The following is a 15,394-nucleotide window of genomic DNA, read 5'->3' on the forward strand; positions in this document are numbered from 1 at the left end:
AAGGCGGAGCTAGGTCCAATCAGGCATTTTGCACAGTGAGTGGTTGCCATGGAGATTAAATGATTTCTCAAACATGCAAGAAAGAAACAAGTCAACACTTCAGGTATGTTTTTGATGAGGGAATAACATTATAACATGATGTAAAGCTCAAAAAAAGTTGGCTTTACATAATACTGCCCTTTTAAAGGGATAGCATTTTCGTTCACATATAATAAATGAAATCCTCAGAGCAAACAGCTTTCATCAGCCTGTGCTTGCAGGAGGCCGCTCTCCTCCTCCTCTGTCTATTTGTGTTCGCTCCTTCTGTCTCTCTGCCGGTCCTTTCATCAGGCTTTCCCGGTGCGCCCCAGCAACTCGGGCTCAGATGTGATGCCGCTCCCGTCCTCCGCTATGTGACCAAATGCTAATGTTGTTTATCTTAGTGTCATTCCCCGACGCGAGGTTCTATATCGACCCGCACACGTACGAGGACCCCTGCCAGGCGGTCCACGAATTTGCCAGAGAAATTGAAGCTTCCAGGATCAAGATCGAGAAAATTATCGGCTCAGGTGAAAAAAACAAACAAAAAAAAAAAAACATGGGCTCGCACACACAAACAGAGGCACACACACACACACACAGAGTAAGACTCATTGAGTAGGCTAACTTAAAATCATTGGCCGGTGTAAAAGGCTGCAGGGTGCAGCAGAGAGGAGGATGGCAGAATGGAATCAGAGCGTTGCGTGGAGCCGTCAGTCACACCTCAGCAGCCAGGCAGGGAATACTAACACTGTGTCAGCTCCACAATATGACTGCTGTAGCTACACACAGACACACAACGTGGAAATCAGAGCTCTCCCGTCTGCAAGATAAGACACAAGTTATACTTAGCTCCTGTATTTGCTATGTGAAAAGTCAGGCTTTAAGTCTATTTCTGTGTCTTACCTTAGAAAGCAAATTAATTGACAGTCTCATTCATAAAACCAGCTGCAGAATGGGTGAGGGTAAAGCTGGGCATGCACTGATTTATCGGTGCCGATTTCCTTAATTTTGGGAGATTGGTGATCAGCCGATACTTACATGTGAAGCTGATCTCTTCCACTGACCTTATCTATCTTTGCAAAGGTCTAAAAATCAACCAATGTCCTCTACTGCTCTCCCCTGAGAGATTTGACTGTTAACCCCGCACACCAACTCATGTCTGCATGTTTGCAGTTAACAACACTCACCCCACTGTTGCCAACTCAACAGTGGCAATATTTAGCCATATTTCAGACAAAAAAATATTTGTATCAGACAAAATCAGAATTGGCAGGACTTTTGAGAATTGGTAATCAATGATCAGCCAGAAAACTGCAGTCGGTACAGTCCTATCAGAGTCCATATTCAGTACATTGGGAGATGTTTAAAATCCAGATTTCATAATAATCTACTGTGTAACTATAATTTCAACACTTAGTGCACTGGTTTTGTGGAGTCTTTTTGACACCCAGCTCACCAGTACCAGTACGTTGTCATCCAAACTCTTCATAATTCTGTTATTTGTATGTTCTTAGAAACTAATGTTTATTAGTTCTTAGACACTAATGTTTATTTTTTCCCAAGAGCTTCACTTATTGAAATGGAAAAATGTTCTGTTTCAAAAAGTGAAACAGAACATTTCAAATTTTCTGCTGTTTCTTTGTCATGGTTTCAGGAGAATTCGGAGAGGTGTGTTACGGACGGATGAGGCTTCCTGGGAAACGAGACATCCCCGTGGCGCTGAAGACGTTGAAGGCGGGATACACTGAGAAACAGAAGAGGGACTTCCTAGCTGAAGCGTCCATCATGGCCCAGTTTGATCATCCAAACGTTATCCGACTTGAAGGGGTGGTAACTCACAGTACGCTGACGCCAAAATACTCCATCCATTTGTCAATATCTTAGCCAGGAGGTGCTGTACAAAAAAAGATGCTTAGTGTGCCAAACAGGTAGTCTTGCCTCATAAATCCTTTTGCAGTTTGTCAGATTTAAATTGGGATATTTTGTGTCCAACACAAAGTAGTGGGTAATTGTGAAGTGGAAGGAAAATGAAAAGATGGCTGTCAAAACAGATTAAAAAGACGATGAATGTACAGAATAGGGGTCATTCTCTAATCCCCAAACTACAATCCAGTGCAAAAGTTACCACGAGTCATTTAATAAAAAACATTGTGTGATAGAGAAGTTAAACAAATATCAGCCCTTCAATTGAAAAGCAGCAAAAGACCCAGTTATTAGAAATTAACACTCCCACATCACCTTCCCATGTACCTGACACGACAGCGTTTAGTACATTTAAAAAAATAAGGCGTGCTAATAAACATTGCAAGCTTTGGATATGAAGGTGGCTGAATATTTCTGTGTGTATGTCCAGGTAAGCCAGTGATGATCATCACAGAGTACATGGAGAATGGCTCTCTGGATGCCTTCCTGAGGGTTTGTATTCATTTACGATCAGCTCTTAAATCGACTTGAAGCAAAGTTTGCTGTTTTTACACTGCAGTTCTGTTTTTATTTAGGTTTTTTCTACATGTAAATCTTTGCTTCTCCTCTTAAGACTGTTTATTTGTTCCAGTTACAGTTAAATCATAACCCAGTGGGAATGTTTCCATTCAAATGACAGAAAATAAACAAACAAAAAAGCTGAATTTTGAGCAAACTTTTAAAATGTCCCCCCAAAAAAGAAAATAAAATCTAGGATGCAAACCTCCTAATAGTTTTGAGAGAATTGACCAGGATATGCTAAGCGTGATTAATCAAATGTTATGCTTTGGCTGCAATAAACAAGATGTCGAGATTGCAAACGAGCATGGACCACACATTTGAGTAAAATGGAGAAGCTTGGACTCAGAAAGTGTTAAGAGGTTTATGCCTCTGGTATGGCACAAACAATCATCATTTAATGGAAGCAGGGAACATGAAGTGCAGAAAATAATTCCACTGAAGAGTTGGTTCTCTGACAGGACTAGAGGCATTTCTTTCTGAGTCTTGATGCATTGTTTCTACTAGGTTCATTTATAGGTTACATTCACTATTTCAATCAGCTTCAGTCTTTGCTTCTATGAAAATGCTGTAGATTAAAACTTTAAAGCTTATGACATTACTGCTTTATTGCCTTATCTTTAGTGTGTTCTCTATCTTGATTAAAATCTACTCAGCTCATTTTCAGTATCATCACACTCATTCTTTTTTTTTCTTTCCCCTAATATTCCCCTGAAGGCTCCAGGCAGAAAGTATCTACCCCCTCGCAGGCCTTCTGTTTCTTTTTTCCTTTTTAGTTGTCACACTAAATGTTTCAGATCATCTAAAGCATTTTAATATCTGATAGAGATGACGTGAGTAAATAAAAAAGCTCTTTTCAGATATTGATTTCATTTATTAAGGGAAAGTGTTTTGTGTTAGTTTTTAAGCAGGTATTGCATCATCTCAATCCAACTGAAATGTAAAACTCAAACACATGAACCATTGACTAGCCTGCTGCTCACCCCAACTGTGCTTTAGGTTAAGGTGATGGCTGGACAGTTTACTTTAGAATTTTCTGATTTATTTCATTGATTGATTAATTGGGATAACTGTCGAGTTGTCTGGTTGCTGAAGGAGCAGATCAATCCCAGATGGGTTCTGGTACAAAGTTCTACCTCTGGTGAATGCTCTGCACTTGTATAGTTCTTTATCAGGTCCAGAGGATCCCAAGATGCCATAATTTTTTTCCCAGAAACTTATTGAGGAATCAAGACCTGAGACCAATTGAGTATGCGTTTTGCTCTGTGTTCTTCTGTCAGGTTCTGAAAGAGTCGTAGGTACACTCCAGGAGTTCTTTAATCAGGTTGACCACTTTTGGGAAACTTCACCTGACGTCTCTGTTTTAGTCATGTGTGGTTAATGACCGTCACTGCATTGTGCTGGAGTCCCTGCATACCATAAGCCGTTTTGTAACCTTTTAAAGAATGACTTTGTTTCTTATCAGGTCTTGAATTTCTTGAGGTTGAGGCATTATTCGCCGTTTTCTGATCTTGAAGGTTCTCTGTTTTTTTTTTGTTAGTGAAAAGGCATCATTGAGGCTTATAGATGAAACCTCAAATACGTGATTTAATATTATGAAGAAGAAAGTTCTGGTTTTTACATTGGGGGAATTCTTTCCTGTGCTTTCCCACTCAATTCTCATCTCCCTTACAGACTCAACTTACTCCCATTGAAGTGGGTTGAATTTCTGTTGAATTTCTACTGGGCCAGTCAGGGAACAGGAGAAGTTGTCAATTGCCTGTACTTTTAGCAATGGCTATTCCTTTGCTTCCTTCAGTGAAGGAATGGTAAATGGACTGAATTTATATGACACTTTTCCAGTCATTTTGACCACTTAGAGCGCTTTACACTAGAGTCTCATTCACCCGTCCACAACACACTCATTTATTTATTTTCTGATGATCTGAAACACTCATGTATGAGAAGAAAAACAAAAACTAATCTAGCCTTGAAGGGTAGGGAGACGTTTTCGCAGCACCATAACCATCACCTCTCCTCGCCTTTCTCTCAGAGACACGATGGCCAGTTCACCGTCATCCAGCTGGTCGGGTTGCTGCGCGGCGTCGCAGCAGGTATGACCTACCTGTCCGACCTGGGCTACATCCACCGGGACCTGGCTGCCCGCAACATCCTGGTCAACAGCAACCTGGTGTGTAAGGTATCTGACTTTGGCCTGTCCAGAGTCCTGGAGGACGACCCCGACGCTGCATACACCACCAGTGTGAGTTTTCACATTGAGGCAAGCATTGACGCAACAACACACACTCACACACATTTAGAGATTCTTTTAAATGAATTGCCTGGCCTCAAAAGAGACAAGACGTTAATAAGAACTGATTAATAATGCAGTGTTAAAACATTAAAGACTTGATTTAGCAACATGTTAGAAATTAGATTACCTCATTTGGCCAGATGATGTGTTAAGTTGCTTTGAGTAACTTTTTCCCATTATTGGCTTCATGGAAAAACTTGTTTGATTTTCATTCAGGATTTCTCTAGTTTCCTACCAGTCATTCACTAATGGAAAAATATTTCTATGGCAAAATATTTGGTACTGATGTTGATTTTCGTTTGTTTGATAAGGCATTTAAATGAACAGTATTTATTTTATAGTGGTTAGCTAAAATATTCACTCCCCTTCAATGTTCCTACATGTTTTTATGCCGCAGCCACAAACTTAAATGTATTTTGTTGGATTTTTTTGTGAAAGATCTATAAAGACACAGCCAGGGGGCGCTACACTAGATGGGGCATGGTGAAAACGATGGTGAACTAATTATTTCCAGGAGGCATTTTCTGGATTTGGCTGCTGTTTGTGGAGAAGTATCATAAAACATTCGACAGCGAAACGTCTGGTTTGAGTTAATTTTAGTCTTATTTCATTTAGTACATTTTTTGATTTTAAACATTTGATCTTAATTATATTCTTTAAACATCTTATCTATGATAAGCACTGAATATTCTTTGAAAGTCACATTTTAAAGCAAGTTGATCAAGACAGTCTGAAACAGGCGACACAGGGCTCTGTGAGACAAACAGCAGGGAATCCTTCAAAGTGTAGTCATTTTAATTTGGAAGAAAATTAAAGTTAATTAAATCTACTTAAAAATGACAGAAAACTTAATGACAACAGGAGCGGGCGATCACACATGAACACACACACACATTTCACACTGTTAAAAGAAAAAATGAACTCATAGTTTGACGTTTGGCCTAGAAAGTAAGACAAAGTAAAGTTTGGTTCAAATACACTTTTACAGAAGCAATTCAATCAAATTCAATCAAGTCATATGAAAGTGGGAGCAAAGTAAAAATTGTCTTGGTTGTGGAGGCGCTTCACTCGGGAGTAGCTCCGTATTAATCTTGCAGCCCATTGAGAACTAAAGTATTGAGTTTCAAGTGAAAAAAAAAGTAAAAAGCTTTCAAAATCCGATTCTATCACTTAACAGCGCACAGATGAAAATAATGCGTTTGTTTGTCCCAGTCTGTCTAAGCACAGCAATCATATTACAGAATGCAGAGGGATTATGAGCAGCAGCTCAGCGTTGTCCTGATAGGAGAGGGATCGCAGAGCGTGGTAGATAGTGGAGAAAGCACAGCGTCATTACAGCACACCTCCAATTAATGCTCGATAATACTTGGAGATTAATAGAGTTCCCATTACTGCCAGGAGATTAGGAAACTTTTACCAAAGCGCCACATTTTCTGGAGATAAAGGCGGCGACGGAGTCAGGCTGAAGTATAAAGTTAAGATGTTTCAACATTAAAGAGAAGCAAGACGACGCACCTTTCTTCAAAGAGGAGCAAAATAAATTGCAGCACTTAAGTAAATTACACTGCAATAGTTTAATGTAACCACAAGCGTCCATATTTGTATATTTCTGTACACACTCTACCCTGAGCAATCCCCTCCCCATAAACCTATGACCATCTCCACAAAAAAATTCCACATGAAAGAAAAGGGGAAAAAATATCAAAAAAATAGGACTGAAAGAAAAAAAAAGTGAAGTGAAAAAATTTCACTGCATTCAAGCCGGTGGTTTATGTCAAAATGTGAAAAAGTTCAAATGATGTAAATCTTTTTTCCAGCCTCTTCATCAGGCTCCCCTCATTGTGTCTTTATGCAACTTTTATTAAAAAAAAAAAATAATAATTTTCCATATTTGTTGAAACTGTCACTATTTTGTGACGGTATAGCATGAGTCAGATAATTTGTGAAAAAAATCAAGCTAAATCTGACTTTTCCCAGCACTCCTGGTGTTAACAAGAAGCAACCAATCATAGTCAGGAGGAGGGGCTTAGGGCTGTCAATCATTCGCTCACCTCCCACCTTCACATCCTCTTCCTCTCTGCTATGATACCAAGCCTGTTGTGAATACTAAGTCTCATTAGCACAGTCACCAATAACGACATATAAATGTTGTTTTTTTTTTTTTTTTTTTTTTTTTTTGTAACGATAAGATGTTTCTTTGCCATTAGCACACTTGGCAGCATGTTCATGAGCATGATTGACAGCGCTAACACCCTCCCCCTGGCATTGATTGGTTGATTTCCACCATGAGCAATGCATTTTGATTAATCATGGAAATGTTGCCAAAAAAAACTAAATAGATTTCAAGACTAAATATATTGTAAAAACAAAAAAAAAGTTTACCTCATAATAATCGGTGCATTTTTGGAGAAACTGCTCAACTACAGAGGAGCAACATGTAACGCTGTCGGATTGACCAATAGGGTGGAAAAATCCCAATCCGCTGGACGGCTCCGGAGGCCATCGCCTACAGGAAGTTCTCCTCCTCCAGCGACGTTTGGAGCTACGGCGTGGTCATGTGGGAAGTGATGTCATACGGAGAGCGGCCGTACTGGAATCTCACCAACAGAGACGTGAGCCTTGTCAGCCAGATCGGACCTTTGCCAATAGAGTTCTTCCCTCTGTTTGTGCTGGTGACGTGTGGCTTTTGCTGAACATTTGCAGGTCATTAAGTCTGTGGAGGAGGGCTACCGGCTGCCTGCGCCGATGGGCTGCCCCGCTGCTCTGCACACACTCATGCTGGACTGCTGGCAGAAAGATCGCAACGAGAGGCCGCGCTTTTGCCAGATCGTCACCGTTCTTGACAAGCTGATCCGCAACCCAGAGAACCTGAAGTCCATGGACACTCTCTGCAGGTAGGTGGGAGGCTCGCTGCATCTCTGTGTGCGGTGACCTGACGTGGCTCTGCTGTGTAACACGCCCGGCTTAATTTGATCAGTGGGAATCTGAGCATTTCATTAAATATTGGTTTAAGTGATTAGGAGATTAAGCTACAAGTCAGAGCAAAGGCACCACCTCCAGAGAAGAGGATTTTCAGGACAACACATGCTGTACGGCTACTAGGTGCCCTACTGAGAGAGGCAGAGTAAATCCACAATCCATTGTCTGCTGTCCAGGGTGGATGTGGTTGGATAAAGTTACAAACAGGTTTTTTCCTCATCATTTTTGTGATAAATTCTCTGTGTATTAACTGCAATCCATCCTGTGGTATGGATTGCCACCAGACATGCCACCAGTCAACCTGGTGGCATGTTTGAGGGGACCTGCTGTCTGAAACTGGAACTTCCCTGAAACCATGAAGTACGGATGTTGAGTCCTAAAGAGTTATTGGTGTGTGAGCATCGTGCAGCAGCAGAAGATGTAATCTGGGCTTGAGACAGAACAAAGTAGAAGGATTTTTTTGGGTGCTTTCATATCGTCTCTGTTTGGTCCGTTGTAATCAAACTCCGGTCCGTCTGCATAGGACGTGTGTTTCGTTTGAGGAGATGTGGAAGCACAATCAAAAGCTGATTTCCCATAACCGAAGCCTTTCCCTTTTCTCTTTGCTGCAGTTTAAGCAGTCCTCCGTTAGTGGAGAGAGCCATCCCTGACTTCAGCAGCTGTAACTCTGTAGACGAGTGGTTGGACACCATAAAGATGGGCCGATACAAAGAGCACTTTGCAGCAGGGGGCTTCCACACTCTGGGACACGTCATAAGCATGAAGCAAGGGTGAGAACTGCGAGGAGCCATCCGGCTGAAGAACCAAATACTATAAACTATGAAATATCAAATGGTTGTTGTGAACTGGCACTGAGCAAATTATCTAAAATGGAACTAAACCAACATTACAATCAAGTGGTTATTAACACACCAGTGACAGAAGTCACAAAGTAGACCCAGGCTAAATAAGCAACATTAACCAAGTAAGACAAAAGTTAAGAAATCACAATAAATTCCAAACAATATGCTTTTTTTTTTTAAAGTCCTGAGCAAAGCTGTTCACACTGCAACCTGATGAATCTGCAGAGCGCTGCTGTAATGATCAGTAGTTTCATTTATGTTTATGTTTTGATTATTTCTTCAATGTTTTTTTTCACTTTTAGTTTATATCTTGTGTTACTTCATTCATTCTCATAGATTGTGCTTTAAAAATAGTTTCTTTACTGCATGTATCTGGCTGGGTTTTCTTTTCTTCTTGCTTTGTTTATTTCTCACCTTCCCCTCAGTCTCTGCTCCTCTTCCCAGCAGTTTATCATTTCCTCAGTTGCCTCTGCCTGCTCCCTTCACCAGCTGCTTCCACTCAACTGTGATTAGCTCTTCTGGTCTCTTTAGCTGCATTTCCATTGACCACACAATTGCAATTTGACATTTCGAAAATAAATTTGTGACAGTTTTGGAAGAAAAAAGCTTTTGGCTCTATGCTGATGTGATTTGTCTGCCATATTAAAATTGCTTTAATGGCAAAACTCCAGTGGAAATGTTTTTGTGTGTGTGTCTCACACAAGTCACAATGTTGCCACTGCTGCAAATCACGAAGAAGACTACGACAGGAAGACGGCGCTGCATGTTTTTAATGAGTTAGCGAGTAAAAAAATATATCCACATGTGATTTTAATTGCCTTTCTCATAATTTGGAAACAGAAATCGCAAGGTTATTTTTGTTTTGTTTCCATCCTTGGTGATGGAAACAAAGCTTTTTGTCTTTCTGTCAGTCCTTGTCCTCCATTTTTCCTCTGCGACTTTGTTTTTCCTCCTGTTCTTTTCTGTTAGTTCAGTCGTTTTTCTCTGTCAGTTTTTCCATTTCTCTTGTAAGTTTCCATTTTGTACATCATCTCACACTCTGGTTCATTGCCTGCGCTGGGTCCCACCCCTAAACACGACCAGCACACAGTCTTAGAAAGTTCAAAAGCCTGTTTAAAGTGAAGTTCTTTTTTTTCACAGCACTGCTTTTGCCAGTGTGGATGATGAAATTGATTTAGATTTCGTGTCACCAGGGACATCCAGAGGCTTGGCGTGACGCTCATGGGTCATCAGAAGAAGATCATGACCAGCGTCCAGCTAATGAGAGCGCAGGTCCTCAACAAGAGCGTCCCGTCGGTCCACGTATAACTCCAGAGCTGAGGTCACTGACTGCTTTACAGTCCCAGGCTTTTGTAAGGCCGACAAGGACGCCTTGAAAAACAAAAACGACAGGTAAACAGGACGAGACACTACCTAAGAACTTTTCAAGATTTTTACTTGAGAATTTAAGAACAAAACGTAAAGGGATCGATCGCCTGTGGAAGCGAGGAAACGTGACACCTTTGGGACCTACCTTTTCTTTTTCTCTTCCTACTGAATACAGTTATATCTCTTGTTTAAGAATGAAAAGACTGCCTTAATTATGACATATTATTTTAAGTTTGTTGTCTACTGTGAAAAAAAATGATAATTTATGGTGAATATATGAGAGTAGTGTGATTTCCAGTCCCAGGGAAGAGCCTGAGCCCTGCGGTGATGTAGCACAGGTCGTGTGTTTGGAAAGGTTCTGATGCTGCTGTAGAAAGGCAGCAATAAACTTCAGAAGAGAGCCGTTCAGAACGAGACTGAAGTGAGGAACATGAGCCGGGGCTCACCTGAAGCTGGCTCACCTCCAGCTTCACCCCAGATTTTAGCTCTGACAACGGGCCGCGGTGTCAGATCTGCTTCCCAACACGAACCACGCTGGAGACCCAGAACCTCCTGGCCGGCCGGCCTGCAGCTGCTGTGCCTGGAAGATGTGTATAACTCAACTATAGTGCACTTTATTCTACAATCTTTTCGTGTTCAAAAGGCTTTCTGGTTGAAACACAACTGAACGCACGGCGCTAGCTAAAAATTAGGTGATTTATCACATCTTTTATTTACCAGACAAAAAAAAGTAAGTGAATCTAAAAGCTAAAGCCAGCAACACTCAGACAGTTGGGAGATGCTTCAGCTTTTTGTTTGGTTTTGGGGTTTTGTGTGTGTTAACATTACGTGCAGTGTACAGGTAAATCTGTGGCCAGCTTGCTGAATAAGGGATTCTCAGTCTACCTCACACTCTCAGCAGGAGTCAAGATCTGGACTGCAGGCAGGCCTACTCGGCACAAACTTAGTATCTGAAATTTTGCAATAGAAGTAAAACTCCTGAGAAACAAAACAATGTTGTGACTTTAGCATGTTTCCAAAGTAACATTCAGTTATCCATGCTGTACCATCCCATAATACCACAAATATGGACTTTTACATGTTTTTTTTTTATTATTATTTACATTTAATGTTTAAACAGTCAAAACCAGGTTTGTGTGATAGTGTATAATTTTGTTTTGATCCAACTCTTTGCTTCAACAATGTCCTCGGTGCGACAGTTTAGCTTAGCAAAATATTTAAATCCAAGAATATCTTTATAATCCATTCAGACGGTCACGGATGCAGTTGTCACTAAAATGAGTATTTTTAACTCATAGTTATTTAACAGTAAAGCTACTTTCTTTGCCTCTCCTAACTGTCTTTAGAGTGTTACGGTGCTAACACACAGAAATGACGCTAACTCTAGATTTTCAGTTTGTCTGGCTTATAAAGGCTCGGAGGACTTAACGACGATTTAGTTTTTCGTTTAATTAAAAATGAAACCTTTGAAAATAAGGTTTGTATATAAATTAATATATTTTATATTGACTGTATAAACACACATTACAATGTGTTTTGGAAAGCACATCAGTTGACAGGAGTCCATTCTTAAAGGGATGCATTTTCTTATTAGAGCAGCCTTTGATTCAGGAATTGATTCAACGTAAGCACACTTTTCATGAAAAATAAAAGTTTTAATTTCTTAAAGAGCAGACGTTTCACATCAAAGTGAATCTGGGACGAGGCAACACGGTGGCACAGCTGCTAGCACCACCGTCTTACAGCAAGAATCTCCTGGGTTTGAATCCTGGCTTTGCTTTCTGGGTTGTTGGAGTTTGCATGTCGTCCTTCGTAGATGCATGGATTCTCCCCGGGTACTCCAGCTTCCTCCGGCTGCTCAAAACTACACATGTAATTTACCCTTTTGAGTGTGTTTGTGTGTGTGGGTGTGTGTGTGCATGACTGTGATGATCCGTCTGAGATGTTACCCCTGTGCTGTCCCAACGTATTTATGCCCTGGGACTCTTTGACACTTTTCAGATCATAAAGCACATTTTAATATCAGACAAAGATAACACGACTAAACACATAAAGCCAGTTTTAAAAATAAATTCAGTAATAAAAGGATTTAATAAGGAAAGGAGGCCCTGCACTCCAACCCAGCTGAATGTTGGCTTCATGTACAACTTGCCTGTACATGAAAAAGAAATCAAGCTTCACTGTAACATTTGCCCTGGAGCCTTATTGTCGGGCAGTGAGTCTTTTATTTTGAAGGCATTTCAACCCGCCATTTTTAGCAGAAAAAAAAGATGGAGTGTTTTTTTTCTTGCAGGTTTTATATCACAGCTAAAACCTTTGTTTTCCAGTCAACTCGATTCAGATAAAATAACTGAATCGAGTTGACTGGAAAAGGATTTTGGAATAAAACTGATTTGTCCTCAACAAGAATGCTGCAAAGTTTCCACTGAGCAGATAATTGCACTGTTTGACTATTTATTTTTCCTGAAATAAATAAAATCATTAGAAAACAGTGTTTCGTATTAATCCAGGTTGTCTTTGTCTGTTGTTAACATTTTTTTGATAATCTAAAATATTTGCCTGTACTGTTAGCTCATTGCTGGCTAACTCAAACACAGTACCCAACTTATAGCTGCCAATTTAAAGAAATTAATAAGTTGTGTAATTTAGGTAGCGCTCTTGAAATAACAGAATTAAAGTAAATTATGAGCATTTGTAAAAAAATAATATATACTATGTATTAAAAAAATAAATAAATATTGATCTTTTGAGCAAAACAATAACTTTTACAGACTTAAAGTCTCTCCAGAATGGCTGTCCACGTCCATCAAGGCATTTCCTATTTGCTAAATCAAGACAAATTGAGTTTGTATTCAGTCATCGTTGATCAAAATGCCTTCTGAACTAGCAGATAATCGATATATTTCCAAACATAGAAATGTAAAAAATTACAGTCACTATTTCTGCTCAGCTTCAATATTTATTCTATGTATCTTTCATGCAAAAATATCACACTGCATAGCTTTCACATCAGATTTACACCATCGCATCTTGTCGCTGTGTCATCAAACGTCCGCTGTGTAACCAGATGTGGACGTTTCACATTCGTCCAAGAAGTTAGAGCTCAGATCTGGAACCAGGTTGACACGAGGATCTGCTTTTAGTTGTGGTCTTAAGTGCCATCAGCAGCACAAATTGTTTTGATTTTCCTCTCCATTTTTTTGTGTCGGAAACACAAAAGGAACATTTCATGAATTTGAAATGTGTTTGAAACATGTCAAATGTGCTGATGACTACATGCCGTGTCACCGATACTGCAAACTGATGTTGGACTCACGCTGGTGACCTCCAGATGTCAGCATTCTGACTTCAGGCGCCGTTCTTGCTGTAATGCAAAATGGAAATTCAGAAATTGTCATTTCTGGACATAAAATGGTGGTAAAATTATACATTTTTGAATGTGTTATTTTTTTTCTATTCTCTTGGAAGAAATGTAGCACAACCGAAAATCCTTGTGTTATTTTTTTTACTTTTCTTTCTTTCTTTATTTTTTTTCAACAACATGTATTAAATCTACTGAAGTAAATTTAGGATCAGTACTGATTCTTTTTTGATGATCCAAAAGTGAATGCAGTGCCTTTAAAAAGTATTCACCCCCTTGAATGTTTTCCCTTTCTGTTGGTTGTGGATGATTTTGTTTTTATAAATCAATCATAATCAACAAAATTTGGCTTTTTTTGAAAAAAAAAAAACATTCAGAAATAAAAAAATTTATAATGTTAATGTGAGAATCAATTACTACAAAAATCATTACCATTAAATAAAATATGCATGTAGTTAATGAGGAATATTCATGCAACATTTATTTTATGTGAAATACTTTATTTAATTGTCATTACTTTGGAGGAATACATTTTTACTTCAACATTAAAGCGTTTTAATGTTGCGTTTTAACTCTTTGGTTCAAAAAGCCAAACTTTACTGATCATGATGCATCGATATAAAGTGAAGAACATTCAAGGGAATGAATAATTTTTATTGGTACTGTATCTGCAGACACAGATCAGTGTGACTATGAGGTAAAACATGGCACATGAACTGCAAAGGCTGTAAAATAAAGTGTTTCTTTGACATCTGCTCACATGGTTTGCCTCAGTCCTGACAAAAGGCAACAAAGAACATGTCAGTGAAATGTTTGCAAATTAAAAACTTTGCCTAAACTTCTAAAGCTTGTTGATTTGTGCGAACAGGAGAATGTCTTTTCTGGTCGAACTCCCTCCGGTTGGTTGATACTGTTTTTATTAGAGAACTTTATTATATTTCTTGTATTATAGTGACATTTTACTACTGGTTTCAGACTTTTGTTTTCCTTTTGGATGCTATTGAAGTCACAGGGCTTGAACTGTAAATCCATATTTTCTAAAGCTAGGATCTGTTTTTTGCTAGATGAATCGATTTATAATGTATTCAAGATGTTCAGTCACTGGAAGGAAGAAAAGAAAGGCCCGATTTGTTCACATCTCATTATTTATTCGGACGTTTTGTTTCATAAACGATACCAACTCTGAACTGATCTGTTGTCATGGATGAGTCATCCTTGTTGCTGATGATAAATCATATATGTGCAAACTGTTCATAAAGACACAATAAAGGAATGTTCATCTGTGTGTGACTGCAACAGTGAACTGTTTCTGGAGCAGGTGGAACCCGGACTGGCCGTGTTCTGGACTCATGGCCTGTTCACTCTGGATAGAGCGAGCAGCCAAAGCAAAATTATTCCAAAAAAAAAACCCTAGTTCATGTTCCAATATGACACACACAGTTCAAGCCAGAGGTTCACGTACAGTTGTTTAGGGACAATTCCCTTTGTAAGTCATCCAGGCTCAGCTGATTGTTGTTCCTCCTCTCAATCTAGTTCATGACGTCGTCTTGTCTTCTTCTTGTCTTTGTCTTTGGTCCAACGTTTTGGCTCGTTTTCCAACAGCTTCTCACCACACATGGTTCCCACACATGGTCCACAACACTGAACGGCCATCTTGGTAGGCGCCGATCCACCACGGCTTCCAGAGCAACAGAAAGTACGATGATGCCTCTTCATGTATGGAAAACCAAAAGGTTTCTCTGTATTCCGATCTCCATGGTGATCACCTATTGCCTCCTCAACATGTCACCATGCTGTTTGTTGGAAATCATTTTATTATCCTAATTGCAAATAGAATGATTTATGCTCGCTTTCTTTCTGCAGTGCACTTGGTGTGCTGTCGCTGCATGATGTCGACTGAAAGAGACGTTATGCAGTTACCAGACGTAGAAAAATGGAACTGAAATGTAGAAATGGGAGGAATGGGAGGAATGGGAGGAATGAGGAGGAATGGGGAGGAATGGGGAGGAATGGGGAGGCTGGTTCACGAACAACACGCTCACAACATGT

General features: G+C 39.7%; 1 protein-coding gene across 2 annotated transcripts in view; it reads left to right on the forward strand.

The window, feature by feature from the left end:
- Window positions 1-14,611, forward strand: part of epha8 (eph receptor A8) — a 122,592-nt gene extending 107,981 nt beyond the window's left edge. The window contains exons 13-20 of one of the 2 annotated variants that reach the window (XM_055026116.1): window positions 423-548; window positions 1,676-1,861; window positions 2,375-2,436; window positions 4,535-4,762; window positions 7,258-7,407; window positions 7,499-7,689; window positions 8,386-8,544; window positions 9,810-14,611. In XM_055026116.1, coding sequence (XP_054882091.1) covers window positions 423-548; window positions 1,676-1,861; window positions 2,375-2,436; window positions 4,535-4,762; window positions 7,258-7,407; window positions 7,499-7,689; window positions 8,386-8,544; window positions 9,810-9,924 — 1,217 coding nt within the window. In that variant the 3' untranslated portion in view covers window positions 9,925-14,611. The remainder of the gene's footprint in view (window positions 1-422; window positions 549-1,675; window positions 1,862-2,374; window positions 2,437-4,534; window positions 4,763-7,257; window positions 7,408-7,498; window positions 7,690-8,385; window positions 8,545-9,809) is intronic. The other variant, XM_055026123.1, reaches the window with a different exon arrangement.
- The last annotated feature ends 783 nt before the right edge of the window (window positions 14,612-15,394 follow it).

Source organism: Poeciliopsis prolifica, unplaced genomic scaffold (assembly GCF_027474105.1).
Source record: "Poeciliopsis prolifica strain line A6 unplaced genomic scaffold, Auburn_PproV2 SCAFFOLD003, whole genome shotgun sequence".
Lineage (NCBI taxonomy): Eukaryota > Metazoa > Chordata > Actinopteri > Cyprinodontiformes > Poeciliidae > Poeciliopsis > Poeciliopsis prolifica.